The sequence below is a fragment of the Canis lupus genome, chromosome 2 (genome assembly GCF_003254725.2).
Source record: "Canis lupus dingo isolate Sandy chromosome 2, ASM325472v2, whole genome shotgun sequence".
Taxonomy (NCBI): domain Eukaryota; kingdom Metazoa; phylum Chordata; class Mammalia; order Carnivora; family Canidae; genus Canis; species Canis lupus.
The window spans coordinates 19,607,632-19,619,778 of record NC_064244.1 but is presented as its reverse complement, the minus strand read 5'-3'; the positions used below and the strand labels follow the sequence as shown (position 1 = coordinate 19,619,778).

The following is a 12,147-nucleotide window of genomic DNA, read 5'->3' as shown; positions in this document are numbered from 1 at the left end:
TTGTTTAAAGTCAGTAAATGTGTGGTAATTTGTTACAGCAGCTCCAGAAAAATAATACCCACCCAATATAAAATAAAAAAATGGGTACACACAGACACCACTCATTGTCCCTTTGGTCTTACCTTCCTTTTCCCCCAGTTTGTCATTGGCTATGCTCTGTAAATGCCCCAAGGGGAGTTGGGCTCCATTCATGGCCACACTTCTATTGTTCAGAATAATATCTTCTTGTAGAAAGTTGCGAAAACTCCTCTTGTCACTGAAATTTGATTTTATTGTTTGCTAACATGAAGCTTTACTTTCAACTCCATTGTTGTCTTAAGATAATATTTTCATAACTAAGGTAAGTTAAAATTTACTGAAAGGTGCTTTGAGTGGGAAAAGACATTATGATTTAATAGCATGTCCACCAAGGAGCCTGATTGAAAGGATGAAGGGCATTCAATCTTCTCAGACAATACTTGTGGTAGAGAATGGAGTCCAGATGGATCAGGTTAAGGACTGATTTTCTGGTACAAAGTTTTACTCATATCTTTGTATCTGCTGACAGAAACACCTGCATTTCCTTGCCATGTGTCCACTCTCTACCATAAGTGTGAGGGTTGGGATTGTAGTCCCAAAGAACCATGCCATTTCAGTGTCCCCACAAAATATGTCCTACAAGAGACATCCATTAGGGATAGAAGAAACACCAGTTTTAATCACATTTTTCAAAGACAGCAGCCTCTATTGCATTTCCTATCTGGTATTCTTTTAAAGGTTGTAGATACAGTTTTGTTAGGTGTGGATTTAAAAAAGTGTGAAATAAGTTGGCATGGCCTGCTTTCACCTACCAAATGTGAGGAGAAGCCGTAAATGTCAATTCTAGGCAGAAGCTTTAACAGACAATGTGTAATTTTCCACCTGCCCTTACAGTTGGGGTGATCTTGAAAGCACATGTCAATAAGGAACCTCCATTAGCCTGGATCCTTCAGTGGCTTGAATAAACAGAGCCAGCCTCCTTACCAACTCATATTAAACACACAACGTGAGCAAGCGATATACCTGGGTTGTTTGAAACAAGAGATCTGAACTCATTTGTTACTACAGTAATACCTGAGTATGTTTTGGCCTAAGAAATGTGAAGATAAATAGTGACAGCCAATAAGTGCTCTATCCTGTGAATCCTGTGGGTTTCCTTAGTTCATGAATTCTCAGTGCCATTCCTAGGAGTACTTACGTCATAAGTCTTATAGAGGCTTGCTCTTTGCTCTGTAAGCAAGGTTTATAAGATGGTTAACTTTATGTGTCAACTTGAATGGCTCAAAATATTTGACTAAACATTATTTCCGGGTATGTCTGTGTGAGGGTGTTTCCAGATGAAACTAGCATTTGAATTGGTAGGATCTGCACAGTGGTTTGCCCCATGAGCAGCCCCTTATTGTGAAACACTCTAGAAACTGTCATATCAGACCATCAAGTCTATGAGGATTGATTCAGGGACAATCGAAAATGAAAACAGGCAATACTTCTGCATCTTCTTATTTTTACATATATAACTGTTACTGAAAACATCCTTGCTCTTCAATATTTGGAAACAAAAGTACCCATACAAAAATAGTGCATTTTAAAACTCTACTCAATCTTCACAACACTTCAGTGAACTCGGTAACTTCATTTAGAAGTTTTTGCATGTTTATTTTTACCACTATTTTCCCTGATCATAAATAAATACCTGTCCATGGTTTTGAAAATGAGGTTAAAAAATATATTTAGGGGATGCCTGGGTGGCTCAGCAGTTTAGCGCCTACTTTCGGTCCAGGGCGTGATCCTGGAGTCCCAGGATTGAGTCCTGCATCGGGCTCCCTGCATGGAGCCTGCTTCTCTCCCTCTGCCTATGTCTCTGCCTCTCTGTGTGTGTCTCTCATTAATAAATAAATAAAATCTTTAAAATATATATGTATATATTTAGGAAAAGAAGAAAAACCCAATTTTAATTATATTTCGCAAAGATAGCTTCTCATCACCTATCCCTTCTTGCATTCTTCGACAGGTCTAGATACAATTTTGAATTTTATGTTTTTCACTTAACATTAAAATAAAACCATTTCCCATAGTGATTAGGCCATAATTTACTTGACTATTCATATTTAGGATATTTGAAAACATTACTCTTCAGTGTTTATGCCTCCTTTCTTCTAAAAAAAGGATTGGCAGCAACTTCAGAATTAACGTCTAAAACATTTTTCCCATTGGGAATGGCAGGAAGAAAGAAGCCAGAAGTACCAGAAAATCATTACTGGGAGAGAAGATGCTCCGGATGGTTAAGGAAGAGTCACCAGGACATGGGCCCAGGGAGACCAGGGATATGTGTATGTGTGTGTGTGTGTGTGTGTGTGTGTGTGTGTAGGTAATACATACTTGAGAGATACCCAGTGCTCTAACATATTGTGCTAAAGACATAAGTTAGGCAGCCTGGGTGGCTCAGCAGTTTAGCGCTGCCATCAGCCCAGGGCCTGACCCTGGAGACCCGGGATCGAGTCCCACGTCGGGCTCCGTGCATGGAGCCTGCTTCTCCCTCTTTCTGTGTCTCTGCCTCTCTCTCTCTCTCTCTCTCTCTCTCTCTGTTTCTCATGAATAAATAAATAAAACCTTAAAAAAAAAAAAAAGACATAAGTTGTGTAGGCGGTGTGGCAAGATGGAGACATCTGAACAAATCATAGGGATTAACAACCAAGACACATGTGAGATGGAGCCATAACCTGACTGGGGGAGTTGGCTTCACCCCCTACACCTGGAAACTAAGGCAGATGCATGCAGAGGCTTTTGCAATATCCTATAATCTGTGTCTGTACTCAGATAGCAGAGGTAAAGAAAAGAATTGAACTAATGTTAAGGTATGCATGCCCTGAGGGTGGTTGCGCTGATTGAGATAACTACGGTAAGCATTTGAAGCAAGGTCTCCTTAGTGTAATGACTACCAATGAGGGGTCCCATGCCTGGATTTCCTGTAGGGATAATATTACACAAGGATGATGCTTCATTGCCAAGATTTACTCTTACTCAACATGTTTTCATTCACAGTTCTCTTACCAACATTCTCTGAACATATAATCCTTTAAAGAATGATAAAGAAGGTCCTACATGATGATCTGACCAATTGCTCCCTCTTACTTAGAGGCAGTAGCCTAAGCTCTTCAAGGGTAAGATGTGTCTCCTTATGCTGCCAGTTATTATTACATCAGACCTTCCCATAGTCCGGAAGCTTAAAGACCACATGCTCATAGCAATGGCCACAAAACCAAATTGAATCCCCACACCGAATATATAACTCTCTAGCATTCTTCATAAAGATTTTCTCTCTCATTTTCTCTTTCATTTACAATCATTAAGATTCACTCTTGGTGATACAGAGTTCTATGAGTTTTAACAGATACACACAGCCATGTATCCACCACCAACATCAACATGTAGAAAGTTCCTTTGTGTGCCCACCCCCTACTTCTCAAACTCCCTTGTTCTGCCTCTTTGGCTCCACACCTACTTCCCCCCTCCATTGCCTGGCATTTTTACAAAGATTTATTTGGAACCTATGCCTTGTTTCTACTAAAAACAATTAAAAGGGTAAATGGTCATTTTAACCAATGTTTATGGATCTAGGAAATTTGGCACACCTTTGAGGCCATATACAAAATATCAGAGCTCCAGCAACTGATCTTTCTGTAGGACTGAGTTTTAGTTCCATTTCTTTCAAACTGGTGTGGGAGCTACCTGGCTAAAGTCCAATGGAATAACACCGTATTAAAGCATTATGTATTAGGTAGATTATTTTAAGTATAAATCACCTCCTGGTGAATCGTGATTTGCTTATATACCTTAAATAACCATAATAGAATTAAAATTATTCTAAATCTATTTTAGGGTTTCATTACATAGGTGCACCCTGCTTGATGCATTAAATATGTTTGTAAGGATATACTGAAAGTGAATTTTGAAAATTACTTTTTTTTCTAGGTGTTTTTAATAGGATCAATAATTAGTCTATCTGTCTTCCTCAAAAAATCTGTGTTTGTGGGTCTGGATAGTGTCAGTCAGAGCACATGTGATTTGAGCTTTTTTTGGATAATATTGGCAACACTCTTCCTCAACACAGTGTGCACAGATACAGGGCTCTTTATACACAACAGGTAAAGTTTGAATGCACACATCTCAACTGGTCACATTATAGGTCCTAGTGCTTTTTTCTGCTTTCAGGATACTTTTAAGATAATTTCCTACATTTCTCCCAGAATACTGCAGCAGCTACTGCTACGGGCTATTCCCGCCAAGAGCCTGGAAGCCAGTTCCATGGCACAGACTTCTAGTTTCTTGAAAGAATTTTGCAGATTAGGCAACAGGCGCCTAATGCTCATACTGCTCAACTAGCCGTAGAGCAGATCTGTTTCCCATTTCTAGTTAGAGTTTCAAGGACTTCCTTTTTCTAATTGCTTCCTCGGTTGCTATGTGCTGTAGGGACCACTGCCTCCTCCCTTCTCATATCAGACCTCGGTTGCATTTTGTCTCATGGAAGGCTGAGCCATTTGGGAGAAGCTTAGGGATGCTGGATGCATCTGGCTGGGTGGCGTGTCAGGTGTGGTTGCCACCATGAGTTGCTCCCAGAAACGTGAACCATCCAGCAAAACCACCCTCCGTGGATTCCGTGAGATCAGCAATGAACATATATGTATGTGCACACACACACACATTCTGATTAGCAGCACTTGTACTAATTATTGCATTATTAATTCTTAATAGAGCAATTCTAAATATTAATTCTTAATATTTGGGCTGCCTCCCCACCTTTTCCACTTCCAGCTCAACCCCCCAAAGCCCAGATTTCTGCTGTCCATGAGTTTTGTCACATTTGTGTTATTTCCTCTGTCATTTATTTGATAGCTCTGACCTACATTTTTCTTCTCTTTGTTCCTGAACAAAACCTGATTTCTTTCTGAGGAAGTTGGAAAAAGCAAGACTTATGTGACCAATATGTTTCCCAACCCTCACATGAGAAAAGGGGCACACCCAATATTATCAAAAAAGCAACCCTTGTACCAGTCACAGCGCCAGATGCTTTAAGCTGCTTCTTATTGTGGGCTCACTTAACACAAAATAAAACAGACCCCCAACACAAAGGCTTCCGGTCCCCAAGCTAAAACACGATTCTAAGCAAAATCTTACCATTTCAGAGCTTTGAAATATCCTAAAGCAAACTGTCTTCCATTTTAAGGTTCCGTGTTGTTGTTGTTGTTGTTTTAAGCACAAAGATATTAAATGAAGGCCAGGCCAATTCTAGGACTTTTTCTCAGATGACTTCCAAATCTCAATGGCACCGCCCACCTCTTCCTGTTCATTCTTTATGTGGGTCCCTAATTGCCAGTGGTTCCCAGCTGTCTTGCCTCACCATTACTTTTAGGGTTATGACGATTTTCATTCTTAATTGAGCACATGCCATTATCTTTCTCCTCAAAATGTTTCATTTGCATATTTAAAATAATCAGATATTTGCACACTATGCCTTTGCCACTATTGTTGCAATTTGCCTTTCATCAGTCCAAAGAGGAGGCTCTATTCATTCTGTTTCATCTCTCCCCCTTTTAGCAGAAGCGCTGTAATCTAGCAGTTTTATTCACCCCACACATGGGTTTGGAAAATGTAGGGGGAAAAAAAAAAAGATGAAATGAACCTTGGAGTAGATTTAGAAAGGAGAGGCATGAATTTGGCAGATGTGATGTTTTAAATTGTTGGAGACACGGGGCACAGTTTGGACGGTTCTTGAGGCAAAAGTGAAAGAAATCAATTTGGTGAAGGGGGGGAATTTTATTCTAGTGAAGTAAGAGGGAAAGACAGAAGGGAGATGAGAGAAGTGCTTTTTTGCAACCACTTGATTTTGTACAGAGCAGGAAAATTATCTACTCTTTGCACTTTGCACCTCCCCCACTGCCATATGCTTCCCTAAGGTTTCCTTCCTCCGTACTTGAAAGGACCACAGATTTTAATAGTATTCATGCATTTGAAGTGCTAGGCTACCCCTGGCTTCCTGGTTTAGCATTTACGATGAGAAGTAATTTTTAAAATCCAAGTTATATGAGAAGGTAAAAATAAAACAGAGGATTATTTAGTGAAAAGAAAACCTAACTAAATGGAAGTTTAAGAAAGAAAAAAGGCAGGTGACCTTACATAAACTGAAGTTCAAGATCACAACCAGATTCAGAGACTAAATTATAGGCCAGCCTCCCTCAGTGCCTAGGTGAGAGTTTTTTTAGGTCACCCCCATGAACACTAAGTTGTAGACACCCCAGGGGCCTGAGCAAGTTGAAACAATGTCATTAAAAGGTCCGATTTAGGGCAGCCCCGGTGGCTCAGCGGTTTAGCGCTGCCTTCGGCCTAGCACATGATCCCAGAGACCTGGGATCGAGTCTCATGTCGGGCTCCCTGCATGGAGCCTGCTTCTCCTTCTCCCTCTGCCTCTGTCTCTCATGAATAAATAAATACAATCTTTAAAAAAACAAAAAGGTCCGATTTACATATAAGGCCCCGAATTCAGATGTAATAGTAAAGCCACACGGAGAAAAGACAGAGAAAGAAGTCATTACTCTCTTCTCAATCTAATACTTACTTACGCGTAGCCAAGACATCCCGCTCTATTACGGGAGCATCAGCTCGTGGCTGTTCAGCACTCAGAGCCACTACTTTGTCAAGCAGGGAAATTTTCCTCCTCTTTGGGACAACTGTCCATTGCTGCCTGCAGGCAGAGATTAAGACAGGAGGCAGCTGACTGGGGACACTGAGGGGACCCGGCGTGCTGTGAGGGGCTGGGGCAAACCAGGGGCAGGCCCAACCCATCATTCCCATCAAGACAAAGTCTCCTTCTATAACCTCTGCTTTCTACAACCTTCCACCTGAACTGCTTTTCTCTTCTAGATCTTCTCTGGAAGATCAATGACACTGGATTTGCCAAGGTAACTGGGGGCTGAGGGGATGGAGGTGGGGAAGGCAGGGCCAGCAGCAGCTCAGCTTCACAGGATCCGCTCCTGAATTTGTGCGCTAGTGGGACCCATCGTCTCCCACGCTGGAAGGAAGGCAGGGTGAAGAGGCAGGCGGGCTCCGGGTGTGGCAGGCTGGCCTTTTCTCCCACCCCACATCTCCTGCTGACCCCCGTGTGGTCTTGCACGTAACTTTTTTTCCAGCACCTTTGAGATCAGTTTCCTTATTCATAAAATGCGGTTTATGGATTATCAGTAAGGTGCATAAGTGACTGGTACGTAGTAGGTGATCCGTGAGTGTCAAGCAGGTGGTTAACACTGACCGGACCCGAGTCAGCAACACCTGCGTGTCTGCCTTTCATCTTTGGTTCCAAGGTCACACGGTGCCCAAAGAACGGGGACTTGGCACTGCAAATAGTTGCACTGCCCCTCGCTGCCCCCCTCTCCCTCCCAGCTTCGCAGCAAATGGTAGCCACTGTCTGGGGCGCCCGCCTGGATAAAGACATTGGTGGAAATGATGTGTGTTGTGCGCTAGCACCCACTCAGTAGCCAGCATGGACCTGGGGTCCTCGGGTTCCTTTTGCCCCATGGTTCCCAGGACGTTCCCAACAGCAGCCAAGGTTCCTGGGCCCACAGTACCCCCTGATGGCTAACACGGGGAACTTTCTTTTCTCAAAGATCCTTCTCAGTAGGACTCCTCCAAGCTTTCACAGCTCACTGCTTTGCTCCTTCCATCAAGGACCATTCATTTCTCACCAACGTGTGGCTTCCTCTGCTTTGCTTCTTTTGTTACCCTCATTTTTTTTGTTTTTTGCTCAATTGTTTCAGAAACATCTACCTCCCTCCCTGTTTCTTCTCCTTATTTTGTTCCATTTCTGAATCCTCAAATCCCTACTGTTAACAGTTGCTAAGTATAGTAATAAGATGAGGGCATCTATCTATCAAAAAAAAATCCAAAAAACCTCCATTCACTTAGAAGTAAAATAAGATATAGTGTAGAGCCAGCAGCATTAATCTCTAGAGCTCTTTGAGACATCCAGATGCATTCCTCTGAACTTGTACAGAAGATGCCATTCACCCCTGACTCTTTCTCCAAGTAACACTGATCTTTTTTGACATCTTTATTATTTTCCTATCTATTTAATTGCTAAAACTGTGCTAGTTTGTCCCCTAAGGTTTCACTACAACTATAATTCAGCTACAATAAGGGTTAAGTGCATTCTTGTGGGCTCTTCTGGAAACCAACGCACAATCTTTCAGCATTAGTTCTCCATGGGAAAGTGAATTCAAATCTGCAAGCAGTTGCTCTAGGAGGAACTTTTGGAAAATTTACCTATTATAATTTTTGGTTGCGAGTGTTCAGTTTTTAAAAATTCATATTGAGGTCTGCATTCTCTGGTTTTCATCTGTTAAACCATGACATCTACTGGGATTAGTTTTTAGAAAGGTATTCAGATGTGACTTATCTGGGCAGACATCGGTTCTTCTTTTATCAAAGGAAAAATATACTAACCAGATCCTGATTTGGTATGTTATGGGAATGTTCTAGCAGGTTATAAAATTCATGTCCATGACTATAGATTGCTTCTTGGTAAAAATACATGAACATATTTTAAAGTGTAAATACTTATTTCCCTTAACTTAAACTCAAATAGTACTATTGATTTATGTCTTTATTTACCAAGGCTTAAGTTTAAAGACTTTTAAAAACACAAATGGTTTTGATATGGATTATTAAAAATGCCACTAATTTTATAAATCAGGATTATATAAAATCTATTCTCAAACTGGAGATAGGTCTGTAATCAGAAGCATTTAGAAGACCAATTGAACAACCAGTTAAAAGATTTCTTTTGCAAAATAACATCAGATGGCTTAATTTTTCTAATTTCTAACATATTTTAAAGTAAAAGCTTACAAAAACTGGTACAGACTGAGTTACTTAATAAAATGGTAAATGAGCTACTATGACTATTTATAGATACATATGAAAAACATAATTTTGAAAATGCTTTTATGAAGCATTTTCCTAATTTGGTCATAATTCAAGGTAAGCCTTGCAAAGGATTTTTTTTTCTTTGAAATAGTTTCCATATAGATAGAATCAAAATTATTTTCTCTTTTAAAACAGAAAATTGCAAATCGGTTATAGTAGCAGGTAATACCATCCATCCGACTCCATCAAAACGCTGTGAAAATGGATTTTCTACATACATTCTGAATGCACACTAATGTAACAATGATGAAGAATGATGTCATAAAAACAGTTGTGTGGCGCAAAAGGAATTTTAAATGATCATCAAAGAAGATTATTTGAGTCCGCATTTTTCTGAAAAGAGATATTTGGTTTCTGATAATGTCTACCTTTTGAATGCATAAAGTTTTAGAGGTACAAATTAAAACATTCAGCGTTAATGTTTTTGAAAGCATTACGTTCAAAATTATTTTCTCAGGACCCAAAGAGAAAACACCAGAGGAAACCTAACCAGCCTGAATTGGTTAAAATGTATTTTCCCTTTAATTAAATAAGAAACATCTGTCTAGGGATTTTGGAAATGAATGTAATCCATCTACACTCTGCCTGGACTAGTTTGCATCCAATGTCCAATATTTTGAAAGAAAATTCTTTCTTTCTGTAAAGAATTAAACAGCAACATGGAGCGATGTCTGAGTCCATAGCAGCTGAGTCTTGCCTCCGGAGTTTGGGCACAGGACATGTTAAGGATCTGTCTTTTCCCAGGTCTGTCCTTGGGGAGCAACCAAACTCTCTCCACCATCAAGGTTAGGGTGGAACATCTGTATTTCTTCAAAGCATCCCCTCACCCCGAAACTGCTCATCTTGGGACAGCAAGGAAACAGAAGTTACCAGGACGCATCCCGGGTTCCCTCTCTGGGGTTCACCCTACATTCCACCACCTCCCTCCCCTTTCACTCAGTCTTAAGCCGATTTCTCTAGGGACCCGGACGGCCCACAACACAGACTCCTCCATCGCAAGGTGGGGAGGTAACTGCACGCCTGGCTCTGCTTCTTTGAAACCGGGAGCCACCGTCGAGAATGACAAAAGTCACTTACTGGTGTTGTCAAACGGTATCTGCTTGCACCGCGCAGACCCCTGGGCGGGCCAGGGACAGTAGTAGACGGCTCCCCCTTCCACGATGTCGGGCTGGCTGGTGTTGGCTTTGGGCGCCCCCACCAACACGCTGGCCCTGCGAAGGGCGTGGAGAAAAGTCACTCCTTGGGCACCGCACAGGCGTGCGCGCGCGACGCCGTCTCCCCGAGACCAGGGTGGGGGCCCGGGGTGGGGGTCGGGGCGCAGAGACGGACTCGGGGTGGAGAGCGACTGTCAAACCTGATTTCCTATTGGAAACCTACCGGGCGTCTGAAAAAATGGTTTTGCAGAGGGGGTGCAACTAGTCCTGGTTCTTCTCTAGGTGGAGCTCTGCATACAGCGGGAGGCCAGAAGGGGCTTGGCGGGGAAGCGAAGGACAGAGCCGGCTGCCCGGGGCCCACGGCGCCCGCGCCCCGACGCTCGGTTACCGCAGGCTGTGCGCGAACAGCCGTGCTGCGGCGTCGCTGTAACCGGCTCCAGCCGCCCCTTCGCAGGATGCTCGAGTCCCGGGGGCTCCCCAGGACTGGCGTTGCCTGTGCAAGCGGCACGTCTCCGGCTCTAGGTGCACAAGGCACATGTAGCCTGGAAGGGGGCCCCCAAGAGCGCCGCGGGATGGAAGCTCAGGGACGTCCTCCGCTCGGGCTGCGGGACAGGCGCGGGGACAGGCGCGGGGACAGGCGCGGGGACAGGCGCGGGTGCCCCCCACCCCCACCCCCACCCCACCCCGGGCAGGCGCGCGGGGACCCCACCTGCGGCCGCACCCCCCGCGCCGGGCCACTTACGTGCGAGCGGCAGGTACGTGGAAGTCCACGGCGTAGCCGAAGTAGCTGCCCTCGGGGCCGCTGTACACCGTGAGCGTGTCCGCGTCCAGGTTGAACGCCCGCGAGCCCGGCGCCCGCAGCGCGCCCAGCGCCGCCGCCAAGCACCAGAGGGGCGCGAGCCGCGGCGCCCGGCAGCCCCGGGGACGGCGGCGGCGCCCGGCAGCCATGGCCCTGCGCGCCTGCGGGTGCGCGGAGGCAGCGGGAGCCCGAGACGCCGGGCCGGCGCGGCCGCGCTGACAGCCCCGCGTTCCGCCGCCCGCCCCCCGCCCCCCGCGCGCTCGGGGGCCGGCCGCCGCGGTGCCAGCCCTCCCCGGCCGCGGGACCGGCCCGGCGCGCTCCGGCGCCCCCTAGCGGCGGGCCCCGCCCCCGCGCCCCCGCCCCCGCCCCCGCCCCCGCCCCGCGCCGCGGCCCCCGCCCCCCTCGCCCCCCTCGCCCCCCTCGCCCCCCTCGCCCCCCTCGCCCCCGCCGCCCCGCCGCCCCCGCCTGCCGCGCCGCTGCTGTCGCGTCTCTCCGACGCCCCGAGGGTCGCTCGAGCCAACCGGGCCACTGCGTTGGGGAGCTGTCCGCGCCCCCCCGCGCGCGGGAGGAGAGGATGCTCCAGTCTCCCCAAAATGGAAGAATGGGAAAGCGCACGCGCCCCGGGGTGGGGTAAAGGCGCGCCCCTTGCATCGTCACCTCTGCAGCCCGATGACCCTCGGGGCCCACGCGCGAGTCCCTCGGCGGAGAGCTTACACCCCCAAGACCATCTCCCAGCCACCCCTGATCGCCCTGCGGGGGTCACTGGTTTTGTGTACTGGGGTCGCGGGGCATGTGAACGCCTTGGTACTCAATCTTCCGTGGCCCTCCCTGTGTTCCCTGTGATGAAGGGCAGCAGAGTTAGAAAGGTTCGACGCAATGACCCCCCCGCCGCGGGGATGCAAGGAGTAGGCGGGAATCCACGGGAGTCCCGCGCTCAGCTCCGCCTCAGGGGTATTGCTGATCTTCTGTTGTCCTCCGCTGGGGCAGGGACTGAAGAATGAGTAGGTGAAGAAGGAATGAGGAATGAGTAGGATGGAGAAGAATGGTGCGGAGCCCCCCACACAGAACAGCGGTTTGCATGAAGTGTCAACCTGGGCGTGGGTGGCGGTGGGCTGGAGCTAAAGCAGCAAGGGAGTGTAGAGACAGGAAAGGTAAGCAGTTTCCAAAGTTTTTTAAGGCGGGTTGGTGGCAGATGCAGCC

At 46.1% G+C, this 12,147-nt stretch overlaps 1 protein-coding gene across 1 annotated transcript in view; it reads right to left on the bottom strand.

Moving 5' to 3' along the window:
- ITGA8 (integrin subunit alpha 8) overlaps positions 1-11,096 on the bottom strand; it is a 168,814-nt gene extending 157,718 nt beyond the window's left edge. The window contains exons 1-2 of the mRNA XM_025445066.2: positions 10,891-11,096; positions 10,072-10,205 (exon numbers count right to left, since the gene is read on the bottom strand). Of these exons, the coding sequence (XP_025300851.1) occupies positions 10,072-10,205; positions 10,891-11,096 (340 nt within the window). The remainder of the gene's footprint in view (positions 1-10,071; positions 10,206-10,890) is intronic.
- Positions 11,097-12,147: the final 1,051 nt, after the last annotated feature.